Source organism: Poeciliopsis prolifica, unplaced genomic scaffold (genome assembly GCF_027474105.1).
Source record: "Poeciliopsis prolifica strain line A6 unplaced genomic scaffold, Auburn_PproV2 SCAFFOLD015, whole genome shotgun sequence".
Taxonomy (NCBI): domain Eukaryota; kingdom Metazoa; phylum Chordata; class Actinopteri; order Cyprinodontiformes; family Poeciliidae; genus Poeciliopsis; species Poeciliopsis prolifica.
Window position 1 is genome coordinate 3,457,183 of NW_026562390.1, and position 21,487 is coordinate 3,478,669.

A 21,487-nucleotide genomic window follows, 5' to 3' on the forward strand; every position below is an offset into this window, starting at 1 on the left:
ACTAAAGATCAGTACTGATGATAAGTCTGGAAAGCAGTATTAATCACCAGATTTTCATCTTGCCAGCTGACATTTAACTTTACGTTGAATCCCTGGACACAGGTAAAGACACAGTCTCATCTTCAGTCAGAGCTGCAATTAAACAACATACTACACACATAATATTATAACATATATCCAATTCTGCTCTTATTAGAGCTACTTTACTGAGTAATGGGTGTCATACACTGACTCGTCATATTTTTCACATTTGAAAATGTTTTTACACAGCCGAATTGATCCTACTTTGTAAGCAAGGAAAAAGTATATACATTTTTGTTGTTTTGTTTGTGTACTCAGTAGACCTCTGCTCACAATCTGACACATTTTTTTTAGTTTGTGAATTAAAATAAGTGAAGTTCCAAAGACACTGCTTTTTACTTTTTCTTTGCTTTAAAAATGCATATATTCCCACTGACCATCAGAATCGGCTGAACAATGTATGCCAGTGTTGCCCCGTGCTGTTTAAGAAGAATCAAATGGTTTTAGGAAGAACGGGGGCTTTACAACTCATCAGGGTCAGATACAGAGAAAAACCAGCCGACTGGAACTGATAGAACAGAAGATTTATTTTTGTATAGAAAAAAATATAAAAATAAATGTGAGATGCATATTTAATTTTTTAAGATGATCAAACAGCCAAGCTATACTAATAGAGCAATAGAAATCTGGACGCTTAACTTCGAACATTTTGACATGGTGATGAAAAGCCATCCAGTAGATGAGATGGTGAAAGTGTCAAGGTCTAAAAAAAGAAAGCAACAGGTTGAAAGTGGTGAATAGCAGAAACCGTGTCTGTGAGGTTTAACATCAGGCTAAGTGTTGCTGACAAGCTCCTACATTAATATTCCATTTGCACATTTTAACCCATCAGCAGAAATGTTTCCTTTTAACTATCAGAATTTCCTTTTTATAACAAAATGAAAAAAAAAAAAAACATTAAGATAACACTTCCATTTCACTGGAAACATTTAGTCATGTGAAAAAAAGTTTTTTTTCTTTATGCTACTGAAAAAACAAACAAAACAATAAACATCCAAAAATGATGTAGATCAGAATGTACGTCTTTTGCTTCTGAGCACAATGAACAGGGAACTGTCCAAACTTTTCCTTAAAGATTAGTTGGTTTTGCTTGTCATGATGAGTGAATCAGCCTAGTCAAATTGACCATCTTGTGAATAAGTACTGTCAATGTGAAGGTGTTTTGACCTGCTCTTAGTGGATTTTTTAGGCCACATTGGAAGGATTTTCCTTGAACAAACTGTTTAAAATTGTGACACAATTAGATTTATATCAGAATTTTACTAGACCACTAAGAGGAAAAAAAAAACACATTTTAACCATCAAGAGGTAGATCTTCTAGTGTGCTTTGGATCAATGTTTTGCAGCATAACCCATGTGTAATTGAGGGTTAGGGTCACACACCAATGGCCAGACATTCAGTTACCTTTTCTCATCACTGTATGGGTTATGGATACCATCCAGAGTTCCCACTGAGTTTTATTTATGGAATGTTTCTCAGCAGCTTAACAGTACTAAGGGGAATGTAAGCAAGCAAGTGAGTGAGAAAACTGAGATTTAAATTTGCCCCATACTCAGAAGTGGTGGTGGTGAATGTAACATGGCTGTGCTACCTCTTAGCATGATTGACACACGGAGGCTGACAACGACATCAAGAATATTTTTGAACCAGTTCATGTAGGAACCACTCAATTTTCCCATTTCCCAAATAATCCTTTTCCAATTATTTGGAAAAGGAGATAGTCTGCTACTCTAAACTTTTATAACACAATGAACCTGTAATTAAGTTGTTGATTACAAAATGTACATCTGGAAAGCTGGGCTGCAGAGATTTCCAGTGACTTATTGTGACTGAAACCATGATGCGCGAGACTTGTCAAGGGTCGGTATTTATTTAATGAGGTCAAACTGCATAAATGTGAGCTGTAATATAATCAAGCGATGCCAATGTGTTTTGTTTATTTAACATTTACAGCTGCTGGACATATTGAAATGTGTTTTGAGGCAAATTGCATGAAGAAAACAATGAAACACCAACAGTTTTATTTCTGTTTGTCCATATGTTTCTGTCACGTTATCTTAAGAGTCCTCTTTATAATATATTTAAAATAAAAACACGATTAATCAGTTATTAGGATGTAACACATTGCTTATAAACTGGCAGTCTCAAACATAACACCTCGTTCTCCTGTTTACTTAAAGATTTATATAACAGATGATCTGTTTGGCTGAGATTCTGTGAACCACATGTTGGAGTGTTATTCTCACTAAACCACAATGATCACAGTTCAAGCACCCATAAATAAACCTTCAAAATTCAAATTGTCTTTGCAGATGGCATGAGAGAAAAATCTGGTTTTGCAACGGTCAGGGATATTCATAGAGTAGACGTTAGGTTACTACTTATTAGGGAAGAACTGTTACAAAATTCTCATGTGATAACGGGAAAAAAATATCCGGTTGACAGCGTTGGCGCAAAGATTTCAAACATAAACATTACTGTTGCAAAAATAATCCAGATTACTACAGCTACAGTTATCTTATTAATACAATGTTTTGAAAATTTCTATTTAGACTTTGGCAAAAATGAATGCCTGCCTTGACTGAATAATGATTTTACCAATCCAATATTTAAATTTTTGAGAGCTCTTTGTGCAGAAAAAAAATATATGTATTTGGTGTTTTTATTTTTTATTTTTATTTTTTAATGTGCATAAACATGTTTATTTTGTTAATAGCTAGTTAATTAGGTGGCTGTCTGCACAGATAACCAACCTGCTGTCAGTTGCCTAACCCTAACCTTGATAAGAATTGTAAGTGGTACCTCTGTAGTGTCCACACTCTCAGTATCTTTGAATTTTGGGTTTGGAAATCTTGGCAAACGAATGAGAGAAAAGTTCAGCCGCCATTTTTCTGCCTCCTGACCAGCAGTGGGAAATAACAGATTGGGGAGAATAAGAGTCATCTAACTCTGATGACTCTCAGAGGTTGTGTATGGACAGAGCCTCTGACAATTTATGCATCTTCTCAATAAAAAACAGTTTAAACCTTAGGAATGGTGTGATGGAATCGATTTGAGTTTTTAATAACCGTAGCCTTCTGTTGAAAGCCTTGCTATACCTTGATTCTGATAACTGACTCATGCATACGTGGCTGAAATCTTTGCAGAAGATGTTTAGCTTTGCAAAGTTCCTGTTGCATTTTTAAAGTCTTTCAAAGTATTCATCTTTATTTTAAATTTTTAGAAAGTTTTATGTACAACCAGATCTTAAATAGTTTCTTTTATAATATTAATTTTCTGTGTCAATTGATTGTTAATTGAATTGATTAACACTAGTTCAATTAGTTTGAACTAGTGTTCAAACTAATTGAATACTAGTTTAGATTGTTTCCGTACATCATTCACTTGTTCATGTGTGACAAAAACAGCAGAGGCAGAAGTTGAGTATTAAATTTTTAAAGTATAATGGAATATGAATTTACCATTTAGCCACAAAAATTAAGCAGTAACACTGCTTAATCTCTGAGGCATAGTAAAGCAATGTATTTGTAGATATAAGCAATGGGCTTTGGATCATTGCTTATCCCATTATCTTCTTGATGTCAGTGTAAGTTTTACATACATCACCCCTTAATGTAAGACTAACCAGTGATACTAACCTCATTGTAGATGCACGTCTGTTTTAGGGTGTGCTCCTTAAGGCACTATAATGCCACATTTTTAATAGACAGCAGATTAATTTGACTGTTTTAATCAGCTTGTGGGACAATTTTACTGTGCTTTTAAACACTTCATTAAGGCTTGGTTAATTTGACTTTATTAACAATATATAACTCTGGTTAGATAGTACAGATAGTGCTGAATAAAAAGTAATATGGATAAGGTTGAGACCTGCAGGGTACTGCAGGTTAAGAAATGTTTCTGTTCCAAACATGTCTAATACCATTAAACAGAGTGAAAATAATGGTAATGAATTTGTATGTTTCGATACTATAATTATTCATTTCAAGGTGTAAATATGTTTTCTGAACTAAATGTCTGTCGCTCAGTATTTGCTTGTACTTCATCTCCTCTTCTGCTCCTGGTGAATTATAGAACTGTTTGACATTGAAAGAAATTGTGTTTTTGTCCAAATAAAAAGAATGGGTTCTTTATGCTTCATGCCAGTCAACCCACGGAAGATGTCTCATTGGGTTTTTAGCATTGAGGAGCTTCATAAAAAACAAGACTGCTGAATTGATTATATATATATATATATATATATATATATATATATATATATATATATATATATATATATATATATATATATATATATATATATACATATATATGTATATGTATATATATATATATATATATATATATATATATATGTATGTGTGTGTGTGTGTGTGTATACATACATGCATTACATTTATAGTTTTCAAAAAAGGCTTCTCTGTAATAGACCATTGCTACAGGATCTAAATAGGCTGCTATTCAAATTCATAATGAGGAAAGCATATGTTTTAAATATATTTACATGCTAAACTCTTTCCAGACTTTCAGAATTTATTTCTCCATTAATACAATGCAATACAAGTCATTTTGTATCCATATTGTTATGAAAAGTCTGTTATTGGACGTTGAAAAGCTCTTTCACTGAAGCATTTGCTGCTCTATTACTTCTGTTTCCTGTTTGAGGCCTTAAACTCTGTGAAAGAGAACTACGAGCCATCAGTTGCAGTATTTATCTTTTTTTCTGAAGCATAACCAGGGAATGGTTACTTTTGGTTGAATTTTAAATAACCTCCTCCTCCATCTGTGTCCCTCTGTCCTTCTAGATGCCAGGCCTTCTGTCCAGTCCTGTTTGTCTCATAGTCATCTGGATTTTGTCTTGGTCACTGCCTCCCAGCCGTGCTCAGATTTGGAGTGATGAAGGTAACACATGCGCACACACGCACAGGCCTTACACTTTTGTCGCAAACAAAACTGACAGTTACATTAAATGAAAATATTTGTGGCTGCGCATTTGTCTAGGCACATACCTTCGCGTCAACCCAGCAACAACGCACACAGACGCACATCTTGTCGAGATTCCGACATGGACTCCTCTGGATCCTTTACACTCGATGCATTTACGTACATATAGAGCTTTGTGTAAGAATGAAAGAAAGTGTAAAATATAATTCTTTATTGACAATTCCAGTGCTTGCCTTTCATTTTTTTGTGAAAGCAATTTTATAAGGTCAGAGCTCGTAATGTATGCTGTAATGTCTACAAACTCCCACACTAGGTAACTAATTTAGTTGCAAAGAAATCTGAGAGATGCGTCATGGTGTCCTATAGGGAAGATTAATTAAATGAATAACAGTACTTCTGACCTTTCCTGCCCTGATTTTCAACAGATGATTACCTGAAGCTCCAGTTTTTGTTTTAAACTTGACTCAAGTTATTACAGCACAGCACCTTCAGTAATAACTTTAGATCATGAGACAAAAAACCTGTATGAACAGACCTTAATTAAACCTGTTATGGTTTAAGGACGACATGATTGTGTCGGATATGATTTTTTTTAATTATTTGCCTTTGTAAAATTCCAACTACATTGACAGAGTCATGGATAACAGAGCCATAGTTCAGAATTTCAGCAGTTCTTAGAATGAAACGTGTAACCATTTAAATGTGTTTACATTTTAAGCAGAACTTCCTAACTATCAAACAGGTGATTTTTTCAGGTGTGTAGAAATGACTTGTGGTTGCCTATTAGCCATCAAACACACAGGTACACATAGCAACATGACCAACAGAGCAAATGGAGCAAGTTTGTTTTTCAAAGCGGGGTAGCAAACTTATGCATTTTTTTTTTTTTTTTGCCTCACTTCATTATGATCACACCTTGCAGTCTGAAGCATAACCCCTTATGGTCTGTGCCATGGCTGCATTAATAAATAACTGCACAGATGTTATTTCATGAGCTGTTGTGATTAAGGGATTTAAGCAAATTGTGTTGTTGTGCGCTCACCCATTTTATAACACAATCAGGTGCTTACACTCATGCATATCTGCACATGCAAGTATGAAAATGACAGCAAAGCAGTGCGGATATTTTATTTTTGTAACAACCCGATGTGTCATCCCTTTTTCAGGAATTACAAGTCAGATTATTCTTAGAAAATTTGTTTTACTGTGTCAATCAACTTTAAATGAGAGTCAGCCTTTTTTTTTTTTTTATAGTTCTGGGTGCAATGTTTTTAATAATAGCCAGCAGTAAAATAAGACAATTTCCTAATTTATATGTAGTTTATCAAAGCATATTGCAAATCACACCAGAAAGCTGTATCGTTCTCTGCCTTTCATTCATTTATTACAATGGCTGTGTGAAATCTAACCCCACTCATCCATTTGTCCTTCTGATGGTTAGTTTTTATTTTTATTTTTTCATAGTTTTGTCTTTAAAACATAGCTTTGATAGAAATACAATAAATCATTATAGACTTCTGTATTTAAACTTTAAACTAAGAAGGATGAAAAACTTTGCTAATTTGTGTCTGAAGACATTTTATTTGCCTCTGAAAATCAAATCTTTCTTCCTTTCTTGCTTGCTTTCTTCCCTTTTCTCTGACTTTTTTTCTTTCTTTCATTTTCCCTTCTTACTTTCCCCTTTCCATTCTTTGTTTTTTTTATATATATTAATTAGTGAACAAATTGACCTTCATATGAGGCCATCCGTTCCACCCTGAGGCTCCTTTCTATTGTTTTGAAAGTACTGAGTTTCATCCAGCTTGCAGTTTCTGTGTCTGCTTTGCCATCTGATTTTAATGTCAAGACGAACCTGAAGCCGTTCTGTGCACATCGTTATGTGGATGTGCGTGTGTGTGTGTGAGTGTGTACATAAACGCATGTTTGTGTATGAATGGATGGGCTGTTTTATGTCTGCGTATGTGTGTGCGCACATGTCGGGGTGCTCCTGCCAGAGGCAGAATCAGATATGAGTGGAACGCTGCGGGTTTGGGGAATAATGTAATTCACTGCCAATAAAACATGAATACACACATTCAGATCAGCCAACTCTTTGTGCTCCACCAGGGCCCCAGGTACACACACACACACACACACACACACATATATGCAGAAAAAAAGGGATGGAGTGTGGTGAAAGGAAAAAAGAAAATGTGGTTAAAATTGTTGAGAGAGGCTCCGTATAAAATGACTGAGTAAATGGAAAGACTGATGAGGAAAGTGAGACAATAAGAAAGAACAATGGTCTGTTATAGGACAAACAAAACCACTTGTAAACTTTAGTAATCGAGATGTTTCAGACAGCGTAAGTCTAGATTTGTTCTGAGCTCTTTTTTTACCATATGATATAACCTTGTTGCATATTATTCAAACCCAGAGACCGTAATTTACTTTGTTGTATCGCCGCAAGTTTCAGTTTCAGCCTCCAGTCTTCTTTAGTTGGGAGTCTACCGGCAGGATTATGACGGGTTTCTTGTCCACAGCCACCTGGAACGACTCGTGAAACATGAAAAATTTTCTTTAAGACGTTGAATATTTTTGAGATCGCATAAGTCATGAACAAATAGATTAATTGTGAATTTGGTTTTAAAAAAATTGCGGTGGTAGTCCTACTTATCATTTAGGCCTCTTCTGGTTCAGGTTGTGTATTGCAAATCTGAACAATTTTACATTTTCACAAAAACATCACTTGCAGTACACATTAAATAATTTTAGGTGCAACTGTTTGCTTCCCATAGTAATTAGAAAAATACTGAAGGCAATATTCCCTTTACTATGGAGTAAAATTGAGGTTTTAAAGATTATTTTTTAGTTTCAGATAAGTGAAATATTATGTACAAAATCCTTTGCTTCCAGTTTATGTTATCTGTCCATTCATGTGCATGATCTTTTTAATGTATTAATCTTTTCTTATCTGAACTTTAAACCTATTAACTGGAACCTGGCTAATGTTGGGAATTTTGAGAATGTTTTATTCACTTAGAAATACAGGAATTCAGCAATTGCTCAAGCTCAATTAGTCAATTTTCGGCTTGACTGGTTTGACCGGAGGATTGCAGTTGCAGCACTCACGGATCAACTCATAATATTAATAGCAGGGTTTTTTTCTGTGTAAAAAATATTGTGGTTTTTCTTTTGAGTTTTCAGGCAGCCAGACATTAGTTTTATCGAAGTATTAACACTCCCACAACATCTGTCTTGAAATTAAAATTGATTGACCATGCCTTTTGTCATATGTAATTAGTTATATCCTACATTCCACAGCATTATTAATAACTTTAATTCACTTTAGAAGGCCTCAATAGATTTCAGTGTTCTCCTCCCCTTTCACCATTCACGTTACTCTTAGAAATCTAAATGAAACCACAGCGTCCCTGTGAAACTCATTTCCAGCTGTTTCAGTTCATGCAGCCACCATCAGCAGAGAATTACAAAGAAAAAAAGAAGCTAAATACAAGCTGCCGGTGAAAACTGAGTTTGTTAAAGATCTGCAGCAAACATTCATGAAGTATTGGTTTATTTCACATACATATAGGTCCATAAACTGTTTTAGATAGTACTAGTAATTAAACTTTTCAGCAGTTCAGTAGGTTTCTTTAAAATAGATTAGATAAAAACGTACAACTAAGGGTAGGTTGTTTGCTGCTATGGTAGGAGAGGCCAGCAGGGAGTGTGCATGCCTCAGTGGCTGAGGTTGTGAATTAATGAAGCTGTTTGCGTGGCACACTGGCAGCTCAAACTACGCTGTTTTTTTTTTTTTCCTTCTTTCACCCCAGATCTCTCGTAAATGCCAGCTTTCACATTACGAAGCCAAGCTAAACATGTGCTCAAATACTCTCACACACACTAGATAGAATATCTTCTTTGCAAATTACTACAGCCACCACAAATATTTGCTCGAGTAAACACTACACTTGCTATACTTTAAATCAACACCACCCTTCAGTTTTATTTGAGTTGGAAAGTATTGACATTGAAGATTTCTCCACATGTTAGTGATTGAAATCTCAGACTTTTGCAGTTGAACTGCATCTGGCATTTTCTGTTTCTTTAACTTTGATACCATTAACAGTTTGATATTTATCCTGAAGTGATAAAAAGACTTTGCGTTACTTATGCAGGTATTATGTGGTCCACTCTAATTCAAAAGTGCATTTAATTTATACAGCACTGACCATAATTGGTAGCACTACTAGTAAAGATGTCTGAAGCTCATCACTGCAAGCCTGACCTTCCCATAGTCACGTTCATGTTGCATTGTAGGATACATGGAGTAAACAAACTATCTAATAGTTGTTTGTCTTATGATCAGTCATAGTTCAAGTTTCAAAAAGTATTTTTTTTTTTGACATACCTTTTATATAAGTTTTAACAAGACAGTATTGAGAAACAAACTATTTAAATAATTAAATTCTCATTGTTTTGTATGAGCTCAGAGAACATTTGCTTCTTGTTCTGAGCCAATAATGATATCGGATACTGGAGCATTTGCTCTTTGTTTTTCTGCATAGCTACATAAATATCTGGGTCTAAATTACGCTTTTTTTTTAAAACTTACATAACAAGTATACAGTATATTGCAGTTGACAGAGTATATTATAATCTATTCCTTTGGACTGTTTGAGTTCTAAAGTGTAGCTTACTTTATTGGTTGCAGAAGATGGGCTGTACTTTTAAAACTGTTTCAAAGTGGATTTATTTGATAGACAATAATATTTCAAAAATGACTACAACCAGCTTTAAAAGATAAAACACAAACACTCTGCAGCAGCTTTACGGTGCATGCCAAAGACTCCTCAGTTTGCCGGATCCCGAACCGTGTATGGTCATGTTATTGTAACTCTGCTGACTGGACTGTCAGTGATGGTGCTTGAATCACATTAACGTCGTAGACAGTACAGACACATTGTATGTCAGACTGCTTGGTGTGCACATTCTGGAAGCCAGCATGAAATGCTCTTTAATGTTTTATGCGATGGCTGTATTTGCAGTGTCGGACGTGCAGTTTGGGCGTTTGGAGTCGAATGTGACACTGGCATGTGGGAAGTCACAAATCAGGTAGGAAGACCAGCATATTACAAGCACTAAGAGGAAGTTCCATCTTCATGAGTATAGTGGCAAAAATGACAAAGAACTCAGTTACTATGAAAGATTCCCCAACATCAGTTACTATCATAAAAATGAATAAAGTACCTTCCTCTGTCCAGTTTCCCTGTGGTGTGGCATCACAACCATAGCTCCGTGTTGTCCTGGCACCAAGTGACATTGAACGGAAGTTTAGTCCTGTTTCTCGTCGACCAAACAGCACAGGGCAACTACAGCTGCTATGACAAGAGCGGGCTCCTCCTCCACTCGGTCAGACTCCGACTGGGCTGTAAGTGATGCTTTGACTGCTTCAGAAATACGTAGGTTGAGGAGTTAAAAGGTAGTTCTACACATATACAATGTCTTCTTGCAAAAGTATTCATACCACTTAAACATCAACATGTTTCATTGTGATACTGTATACTAACCGAAAGTAATGCATGACGGTGAAGTGGATGAAGACTTATTCATATTTATTATTTTTTATCAGCAAAAGTATCAAAAATGTTGTAGATTTTTCTTGAGACCTCTTTTCTCCGATACTCCTGAGCAAAATCTTGTGTGTATTCTCTGTAGAAATGTAGCCATTCTAAAGAAATTACACACAAATAGGAAGGTTTGTTTGAGAATATTGGTGCACAAATCATAAAAACCAAATGCAACACACTAGAGAGATCAGCAATTATGTTTATCACTGCAGTATGAAACTTTTACAAAAAACATTATTTTATATAAAAAAAAATATATATTTTTTTTATATCATTGTTGAAGCTGTCATAGAATGTTTTATTCAGAAGGGACAAGAAAAGATAATCCAGTCACTTCACAGGGAAGTGACTGGAGAGGCATACATGACAAAGTGAACGTTAATTTTCTGGCAGTACATGGGCCTGCCAGAACTGTGTAGCTTAAAACACATTCATAATTCATGTTAGAATGGCTCAGTAAGTGCAGACTAATAGATAATTAATAAATGCATTTGAGCATATTTTAATTAAATACACAAAATGAGCAATGAACAAAAATGTCCACTTCTGGGTTTGCAAAGCTGAGAGAGCTATAATCTGAAAAACTTGCAAGTATAATTCCAGTGAAATGTCATTGTTGTAAAACAAATGCTTTTCTGTTTATAGTAAGATTACTTGTAAAATCAGTGATAAATGGAACAGAGCTATTAGTTCTCAGAGGAAACTGGTCTTATCAACTATCACAAAGCCATCCACATCCTCCCACTGTCTCAAACAGGAAGGGGCTTCCAACGGAGCTTCCTTCTAAGGAACTGGGAGTTTTGCCTTCTGCTGGTCAAAGCCCTCCTGATTGTTTTGGTTCATAATGGGGACACTCTTGTTTGTCAGATCCCCCTGGGCTGCTCAGCATTTCCTGTCGTGTACCCAATCACACACTTGTTCGCTGCTCCTGGAGGGACTCTGTGAAAACTTTCCTGCCAGCCAAGTACAACACCTCCTTCAGGTACAACACAGTTACTGCATCGGAACAGTCAAATTAAGAATGTTTTTTTTGTTTGTTTTGTTTTTATAAATAATAGTAATAGTAATTAAACTCTTTTGATCTTGTTTTCAAGAGGGAAGGAAGAAAAGGAGCCAACCAAATTGTGTATCGTGGACTCCACCAACAGGCACTGTGATGTACAAGATCCCGCATTCTGGCAGACTATCCACATATTTGGAGTCACAGAGACAAACGCTCTTGGGACCCAGACATCTTACCACAAAATCAGATTAGATGAGCTTTGTAAGGCCACATAAGAAATTTGTGATTTTTATAAATGTTATTTTTGATTTTAAAGGGCAGCTATAACAGTGTCTCAGAAAACACTGTTTCTGAGACACAGAAAGTGTGTCTCAGAAACACATTGTTTCAGTGTTTCTGAGACACTGTTTCTGAGACAGTTGTCTTAATTTAAAGCTAGAAAACACTGCCTGGTTCTTAATTACACTTTTTTTTTTGTCTATTAAAGCTGAAACACTATTATATTTCACACTACTCTTTCTCCTTCAACAGGAGAAAGAGTACTTGTACTAACTTTGTACTTGTTTGTGCTTTTACAGTGAAACCAGACCCTCCACGGTCTGTGTTCATACAGGAAGTGGAAGGGAATCCATCAAAGTTATGGGTTTCATGGAAGAATCCATCGTCTTGGCCAGAGCACCTTTTGTTTCCCCTGAAATTTCATATTCGATACAGACCACAGGGATCCATGCATTGGTCAGAGGTATCTCAATCAAACCTGCGCCCACATTATTGGCTGTTAATGCTGAATGGGTTTACCACCCGTGTTCTATACAGGGTTGTGATTGAGCTATCAGTAGCATCTTTTTTTTGTCTCTCCAAAAACAGATGATGACCGAACAGAATTCAATTGAAATACCTGACGCCACAGCACACCACGCCAACCAGGTGCAGGTTCGAGCCCGCGACGACGTCAACCCGGAGAGCCAGTGGAGTGAATGGAGTGCCCTGAGTTTCCATACACCCTGGCAAGGTGAGACACTAAATCCACAAGAAAGATTTTTTTTTTACATTAATGGATATTTTATGGATATTTTTGGTAACAAATGAAAATATATGGGTTGACTGAAATTATTGAATTAGACATAATTAGGTCAAAATAATGAGTGAAACCTTCCAAAATTACAAAATCTCTGTTGATATTGTACTTTTTGAGAAACTATGAAAGAAACATTCATTAGATCAAATATGCTAGAATGTTGGACTCAAGACAACAAATGTTCGGACAGAAAACTGGGGGACAATGAAACTGGGTGAATGGCGGAGTGCTGGAAATGAACTGGTTCTAATTACTTGTGTCTAATGCACAGCCAGGAACATGTACAGATTTTATTAAGTATAATTAACTTTGAATGTAGTTTCTTTTGTGGTTTGAGTCACTGGATTTGGTACATTGACAGCAAAGTTTGCATCTGTTTATTTGCACTGCAGCCGACACCACCACTCACCTTTCAGATGACCCAGACTATATCTTCAGCACATCGCCTGAAACTTTCACCGCCAAAACCCACGGTAAGACTCGCTTGTCTCTTTCAAATATCAGAACCCTGGAAGTCTTGTTCCTCAGCAACAAACTGGGTTGTCACCACATTTATACAATTCCCTCCTTACCAGTCCTGCTTATCCTTAAAAGTATTTTAAATATAGAGTTAGCGCACTGCCTGTACTCTTCCTGTTTTCCACATGCTTTTTTAATTAGGTGAATCAAATTTTCTGCTATTTAAACTCTTTCTAAAATTATGCAGGTAGTGCAAGAAATTCCTACAAAAAAGCCTCTAGGATAATGGTGTCTTGGAAAAGTGTTTCCATAATTGTAAAGAGGATGGAAAATTATACATAATTTTGTTAACTGTTTTTAAAAATAAAAGTCTGAAAACTTTGCTGATTATTTATATTTAGTGCCTATATGTATTTAGTTTTCTCTATGAATAATTGCAGCTATTCTGTAAAGACCTTGGAGATTTAAGGAATCTAAGGAATGTTAGTGAGCAAATAGCATCATGATTTGGGCCAGGATCACATTGCATGCCTCTGGACTAACTTTTTGCACTGGCTCCGCTGGTGTGCCTAGCTTTTTCTCACCGGCATAGAATTGAGTTGCAGCCAAATGTTCAACTGCATCACATTAAACATTGCAGTTTTACAAGTTTGCTTTATTTGAATCACTGTTCAATACAGCAATATTTACTGATGAATGATTAACAATTTAGCAAACGTAAAGTGACTGAAAAAGGGTTCGAACTGGTTCAGTGAGCTAAAATGTAAAGAAGGAGTTCTCAAGATAAAATGAATGAATGAAGTGCTGAGATGTGAAAAAAAATGTAAGTTCAAATCTTTTAAAGGCTGATATTTATTGTAAATATTTCACGGATATTTATAATCAATGCAATGGGAAGTACTGGGGAAGTGATTAATCACACAGATACATGCGCTCAGAATAGTCTTGTGCTCTTAGGTTGGGGGAAAAAATATAACACTATTATTATCATCAGTGCAATGCAGAGAGACCAGACTGGCAAAACCAAAACATCGAGATTTAAAATACCTACATCTTCCACAGCTCTGACAGACATATCCTGAGAGGTTATGATGATTTTTAGATGACTGAGACCTTAACATTTCTACAACCTCTCTGTTTATCTGAGTAGCCTAGTCTGCACAACATTGACACAGTCTACCACAGCCAATCAGAGGGTGGGGGCCTGCTCTGTGCTATCTGATTGGTTTAGACAATGATGTGGGAGTGTCTCCCTGTACATCTCTTTTTTTTGTACATCTCATAGAGTGAGATGTTCACAGATTGAATATACATGTGTGCTTTTCAGATTATTTTGTGGAACATTTTCTAAACTCTATTCACTTTTCTCTCCACCTCACGTTGTGCAATAACATTTTACAGTCTCCATGCATAATCACCAGAAAATATGCTACAGTATTTAACTGTAGAAATGTTCCAGGGTGGAAGGGTTCAGGGCTTGTGAATTACTTCAAAAGTTACTTTTGTACTTTGTAGCTTTGTTTTAGTTTTCTTATAATGTGTGTGTATCTCCAAACCTTTCTATGTCACTACTTTTGCTTTTTGGCTGAACTGTTAATTATGTGTGACTGTTTTTCATGAACTGTGTTTATCTAGGTGGAAGATGTGTACAGCTTGTGTCATTCCTCCTCATTCTTGATTTGGATCTTGTGTTCGTAACTATTTTTGGGCATGATATCAAAGAAAACTGCAGGATAATCTGCATCATAGCTCTTCTGTTTGTTTTGGCAGCATATAAATGTCTAATCAGTCATTAATGCAGCTAAAAGCTCAGAGGGCATTATTTACAGTCATTACAGTCTAGCTAAGACCAAATATGTATGTCTCGTTTGGTCCTGTCCTCCATTACATTTAATTGTAGTGCATTTCTCCTACAGCATGCTGTCTTCGTCAATTCCATTTTTGGATCCTCCATGAAAATTGAAGTAGATAATAGCACCCATATATCTGGGTAAAACAGAGTTGAAAGCAACCTGCAGTTGCAATTATCCCTTCTAAACTGTACACATGCGGGGAACCTGCAAGTGTACACAAACACCCACATGTTAGGGACCAGGGAGTATGAAAGTGTGTGTTACCAAAAGATGAGTTGAGAACTGATTTTCCGCAATGTTTTTTTTTTCTGTCCGCATATTCATACTTATTGTTTTAGTTCGTTTATGTAAAACAGTTTTGTTCCCCCATAAAAGTGTAATGAATGAATGTTTTTTATAAAATCTGGAACCGCAATCCTCAGATTGACTTTTAAAACGGGAGTAATTACATTCAGCAACGCATCATCAGTGTTTCGGCAGTCTGTTTAGTTCGTAAACAACAAACTAGAAATTTGTGAAATCTCTTCTGTTTTTATTAAAACCCAGCTACACCCAATGTTTTGTTGTCCCTATTTTTCTCAGTCACATGCTCCTCCGTTTTCATCAACTTGCTGCTGCTTTGTGTCTTCCACCCTGGTAGACCCCCAATAACCTTGTGTTGCTTATATCTTCTGTTTTCTCCCCACCCATTTTCTTTCCACATTAGGTGTTGTACATGAGGATGATGGTAATTTGGGTCTGGTGATCCTCTTGGTTTTGTTCTCCATCTTCATACTTACCACTGTCCTTTCCCTGGTTTTTGTCATATGGTAAAACACACACACACATCCCAGAACAGATCAAAGCTATATGTATGACTGAGACTTTAGGTATTAGTATTTTTTATTATTATTATTTATAGGATGAGGCAGAAAAGGCGGGAACATGCAACCAAACAAGAACTCGCCTCTATGGTCAAGATGAAATCTATGCCAATCTAATGAGACACTTACCTGGCGGCATTTCTTGTGTCAAGGTAAGTTTTCTTTTTTTCTTCAAAGAAATATTTAACTTTTTACACCTGGGTTTGTAGATACAGAAAAGACCTAAATCCAATACAATTAGATTTTTATAGTAGCACAGTATGACAAAAAAGTAACAAAGTTCGAGGCGTGTGAAAACCTTTGTGAACCATTTTATATTGGAAAGACAGTGGAGATCACAGCCATTTGTTTTTATTTAGTTTGTTTACCAGATTCAGCGCTGAGTTTTGAAAAGAAGCAGTCTACATGTTTGAATCCAATTAAAATCCTATTTTGGATGCTTTTTACTGTGATTTAAATAGCTCCACTGATGATCATCAAAAGCATGCTTAGCCAATGAGAAGACTTTTGTGGGTTTTTTTCTGCTTTACTACGATGCAATATGGTTCAAAGAGTTGCTATAAACATCTTTGAGACAGCCCTTCAGATAGCCTGCCAACTTTTGATTATAAGGCTGGTACACAAACACACGCACGCACACACACACACACGAGCACAGATTATAACTACATATGCCTGCATATCTTCCATTTATCTCTGCCTTTTAAATACATGCTTTCAAACAAATTATGCTATGATTTATATGTTTTCTACAGCTGCATTTTTCTCCCTTCTTCACCCTGTTTCTTTTTTTTTTTTTATATATATGTGTGTTTTTCTTCTCAGGTTAGTTTGAAGTGTCCAAAACCTGCCAGCTTCAGCAGTGAGTAAACATCTTCTCCACACCACTGTGACATGCTGACCATCCACATTTCAGCTGAAATTATGAACAGAGCATTACTCCATCCAACTTCCAGGACAACAGGGACAAGAGTGGAATGGAGAATTTTTCGGTATTTACCACATGACTGCAGGGGAAAGTTTTGGAAGCCTCGCTGGACTTATTCAGTGGCATCCAATTAACTGCACTACCCATAATGCATTACAGAGTCGTCAGGAGAAACCTGAGACCAAACTCTGCTTACTTAAGCCACGATAAATCCTCGGAGGAATGAAAAATAACACACCACCACAACAATTCTACTTTCACAACCAATGCTGCTTCAGGTGGACTGACTCTTTGTGCCTTCTGAACATTTTTTTTTTCAACAAAATAGGACAAGAAATTCAGCTGCCAAACACAAAGAAATAGGAGTTTATTGTGGAACTGCTTCGCTCTTTCTCCCTAAACAGAACATTTCCATTTCATTCATTTATTTTCTGAGTCTCTCTGGATGAATAAACACAATCATTCTTACTTTGACTGACTCAATGCTGTGAAGGAAGCAGAAGCTCTGCCAGTCTGTGTGAGTGTATCTGACGCCAAAGCAGCAACAATGGGCATTACAGCCTCTGCTGGAGGGGGGTGGGAGGTGAAGGGGAGATTAGAAAACAATTTGTAACCTGCGTTGGACCTGAGGGACATCATGGGTTTTGGAGAATGAGGGCCACGGAGGAAATGTTGGGTAGTAAGGACTTTATCTGGTTTATAATGAACGTTTTTATGTTGCATGATACCATGATATGTTGCATGAATGGTTTTACGTTGCATGACCCCATTATGTTGTCTGTCACTTAAAGTACATGTATTTTCTTGTTCATTTATGCCTTTTATCCATCCATGGACAATTTGTATTTATGTGACTGAAAGATTGAGAAGGAAAAGAGGAGAGACTGGCCGTTCACAAATCACCAGCATTAAGACGTCACTTACTTAGTCATATATAAAAGATCTTAGAAAGTTTTCGATAGACAATTAAATTCCATCACCGTCCATCACAAGTTGAACCCATTGAAATTTAATTGAAAAATCAATGGAAAATTACATTAAAACGTACAAAAATATTCGCTTTTTGCAGACAATTTGCAAATATAGCAAGAAATGTATAGTATAATAAATATCAAGACTTTTTTTAAACTGTACTGAAACCAGAACATGACGTTAAAATGGTCTCTGCAGTGTGAGACTTCCTCAACTGTTTGGTTCATCATCATGGTGGCAACCTGTTTCAGTGTCGCATGAAGGAGGCCTGCATTGGTAACCTTGTTCATGATATGTGGGCATTATGCACCGCAGTTAGTTTGATCATCAGAACTTGAGACACTGAACTACAAGCTAATTCTACTAAGACTGAAGAACTCAAGTAAGTCATTACTTTGCAGAGCAGCTTCCATTCACACAAAAGTTCTCCTGGTTGCAACCATTAGGATGGTTTTGAACTGGGCGTCAAACAAGGTTCCACAGCTGTGGAGAAGTGCACACAACTCCAAATTGTGCATATACTCCTTGTGCAAAAAGTTTTGTTTTTCTTCTTCCAGTTCAGAATGTAAAACAATAAATAAATACCCATCAGGCTACCAGAAGCCGCTTCATCGTTGTACAAAAGTAAATGGAGTACCAGATACTTTAACTTCTCTCATTTCATATATATTGATCTGTTGAGATCTCAAGGCATATGTGCTGTCATAGCATTATCCAAAGCGGCATGGTTTACAACACCCACCATTTTTTTAATAGGAATCTGATGAATCTAAGAGGAAATTCCTGCTAGTCTTTGTGTCACATTTCTTAATCAGACTGCAATTCTAATACAGGCAAAGTTGCTGCTCACTATCCTCAATGTTACAAACTGCATCATATTCTGCTGACCAGAGTATTTTTTAGATTGTACAAAGCCTGAAAGAAGGTTATGTGATGGATCAGGAGGTGGATCGATTCACCACCTTTGAGAAAGCATATTGACCACAGAAGAAAAGCTTGATTCAAAAGAGGCTGGCGATGCGTAGGGGGAAGGAGGAAAACTAAGCAGAAGCCAATACGGTTAATACAAAATTATTACATGCAAGCACTACATAAACAATTGTGGTGGCACCGTCTCCAATATAAGGCTGAAACAGAAAGTTTAGGTGCAGAAACCTCAGATACAGAGAAGTGAAAGAGACAGAGATTAAATAAATTGTGCTAAAATAATTGGCCTCCCAATGAAATGTGATATCTGAGAAGGATTTGGCCCGACCCAGTCTGAATGAGGGTTTTAGAAACCATGAGATGGTTCTAACCCCGTATGAAGGAGCCTTACAAAATCCTGGGAGTCGTTATTAAAGACTTTATTAAAGAAAAAGATATTCTAAAGAAAAAGGTAACAGTTATCAATGTCATATAGAAAGAGAAGAAAGTTTAACATCCTATGCGAAATAATTTTTTTTTGCCTATGTATGTTGATAGTTGATTATAAAATAAAATTATCAGACATATAATGCCCATTTTATAGTAAAACTGAGATGAAAGCATCTTCCTTAGAAGTCCACTAAAGAGCTATGTCAAAGTCTGACACATATAGTCATAGTTTCTGCTGTTTAACACCTTCCTTCAACTCCAGAGGATGCAGAAAGTTTGCATATAGCAGATCATATTAGTAGGATCCAAATATTTGCATTGCAACTCATTTCTATTGTCAACATGGGGCTCCTTTTACTTCAAGGAGGTGGCTTGTGGACAGTTACGACGGATGTTAGCATGTGGTTTTGAACACCACTGTAAATGAATGGGTTTTGGTATGCTGAAGACATTGAGCACTTTTTGAGGAACAAAGTAAAGGCTGGGATCGGGTGAGAAGATTCACTTCAACTGCATTAAGTTGGTTGCCTTTTGAGGATTGCACAGCTTTGTCACATTGATAATTAACCATCAACTTGTCAGTGAACGTTTATATAACTGAATGTGCACAAGATAAACTGACAAGGGTTGCTTTCACTCTACACACCAACTCACAAAAATGTTAAAGTTCTGAAATACCTCTTTTACAGCTTTTTCATTTACTTCCTCCTTCAATGTTTTGGTTTCTTTCTTCTTTGATTTTATTTTGCAAATGTAAAGGTTTTTTTTGTTTAGTTTTAGAAACACAAGGGTGCATCTAAGTCAAATTGTTTGACGACTATAAGTTTTCTAAAGCTAACTTCATATATATTTTTTGCATGGATTCCAGCAAAGCTTACCTGTATATTATCACTGTATATCACAGATAATGGATGTTAAAGTGTATGTGGTGTTTATAAACCTGTTCATAGGGGTAGGTTTGCAGACATGGTTTGCTCAGTCACAAATTAACAAATATTTGAGAGAATTAGTGAAAAGATTTTGACTGTGACATTTGAACTCTCAAAAGGGAATGCTGTTGGGACAGTGCCTTGCAAGAGTATTTTTATATAATAATTCGAACACATGAATATGCTTCCAATTTATCTTCACTTAAATGTCGCCGTAACTCAAATCATCCAAGTATCTTCAGAGTCTTCAGTAGCAGCTAGTATTGCAATAAATCTGAAAAGGCCTTTGATTGAAGACTGTCTCTGTATGACATGTGGATTAATATCTGGGCAGGAGAGGCGATATTCCATAGTACCATGTGGAATATTTGTTGTTGACAAGAGTTGTTAATCCACCTCATTTACTTTTACTGCTCCAGGATTGTCCAGTATGTAGTTCCATCTATCTTCTCTATGTTTGGCTGTCCTTGCTGAAAAAAAAAATAAGCAAACATCCTCACATCATGCTACAGCCATTACCATGTCTCTCCATGGGGTATTTTGCATGCAGGCCAGGAAGCTTAATTTTGATCTCATCTGACCATATAAACCTTTTGACATAAAATGTATTAATGTTTCATTAGTGAATATCTCTGCAAAGCACTGTAAATCAATACAAATAACACATAGTTTGAGTTTAGAACTAGCACTACTGGCTGAGTATAATTCATGTCTGCAGAACCTTTCCTGCAATATGTATTTGTGTCTTTGACCCCAGTTACATGAAGCTGTGTTGCTGTACACTTACTGTATGGATAGTGAATCAGTTTTATTCTGACATACTTAATTCTTGGACTCATTTTATTTCTTTCCTGTCAAGTGAACCATAGATTTTCTCTCTGACCTCTTCCCTTAAATTTTTTGTCAATATTCAATGTTTTTTTTTTTTTTTTTAAACATAATATGGATCAAACTGGAGTTGGAAGATGGCACAATTTGCTCAATGAAAATCAGATAGACTATACAACTAATTTTGTGGTTCTGAAAAAATGTCCGATTTGCAGATTGGAGCTGAAACATTCTCATTATCATTGTCATTTATTTCCCTTGGGTTGAGGTTGACAGCTACTTGCTTTGTTTCTGCATCGTGAGCATCTATGGATGTATTTCTGTTTCACTTTGGTGGTGTTTCCTCTGGTTCTGTGGACAGAATTCTTTCATTATCCCTCTGCAGTGTGATACTGTATGGAGCCTGTTGTTTTTTAATCTTACAAGCTCAGTACACTCAGGCATCCTCGCTCAGATGTAAATAGTTTTTTTTTTTTTTTTTTTTTTTTTTTCTTGCAATATGTGTACAACACATATTATCATAAGCTGTTTTTCTTCCTGTACTGGTATGTTTCTGTGAAATAAATACTATTTTACCACA

General features: G+C 36.2%; 1 protein-coding gene across 1 annotated transcript in view; it reads left to right on the top strand.

Annotated features, from left to right (window-relative positions):
- Positions 1-21,487, top strand: part of il11ra (interleukin 11 receptor, alpha) — a 47,183-nt gene extending 25,696 nt beyond the window's left edge. Inside the window, exons 2-12 of the mRNA XM_055040727.1 lie at positions 4,888-4,984; positions 10,057-10,123; positions 10,273-10,439; positions 11,506-11,620; positions 11,733-11,902; positions 12,220-12,383; positions 12,509-12,653; positions 13,112-13,192; positions 15,738-15,840; positions 15,933-16,046; positions 16,720-21,487. Coding sequence (XP_054896702.1) covers positions 4,888-4,984; positions 10,057-10,123; positions 10,273-10,439; positions 11,506-11,620; positions 11,733-11,902; positions 12,220-12,383; positions 12,509-12,653; positions 13,112-13,192; positions 15,738-15,840; positions 15,933-16,011 — 1,188 coding nt within the window. The 3' untranslated portion in view covers positions 16,012-16,046; positions 16,720-21,487. The remainder of the gene's footprint in view (positions 1-4,887; positions 4,985-10,056; positions 10,124-10,272; positions 10,440-11,505; positions 11,621-11,732; positions 11,903-12,219; positions 12,384-12,508; positions 12,654-13,111; positions 13,193-15,737; positions 15,841-15,932; positions 16,047-16,719) is intronic.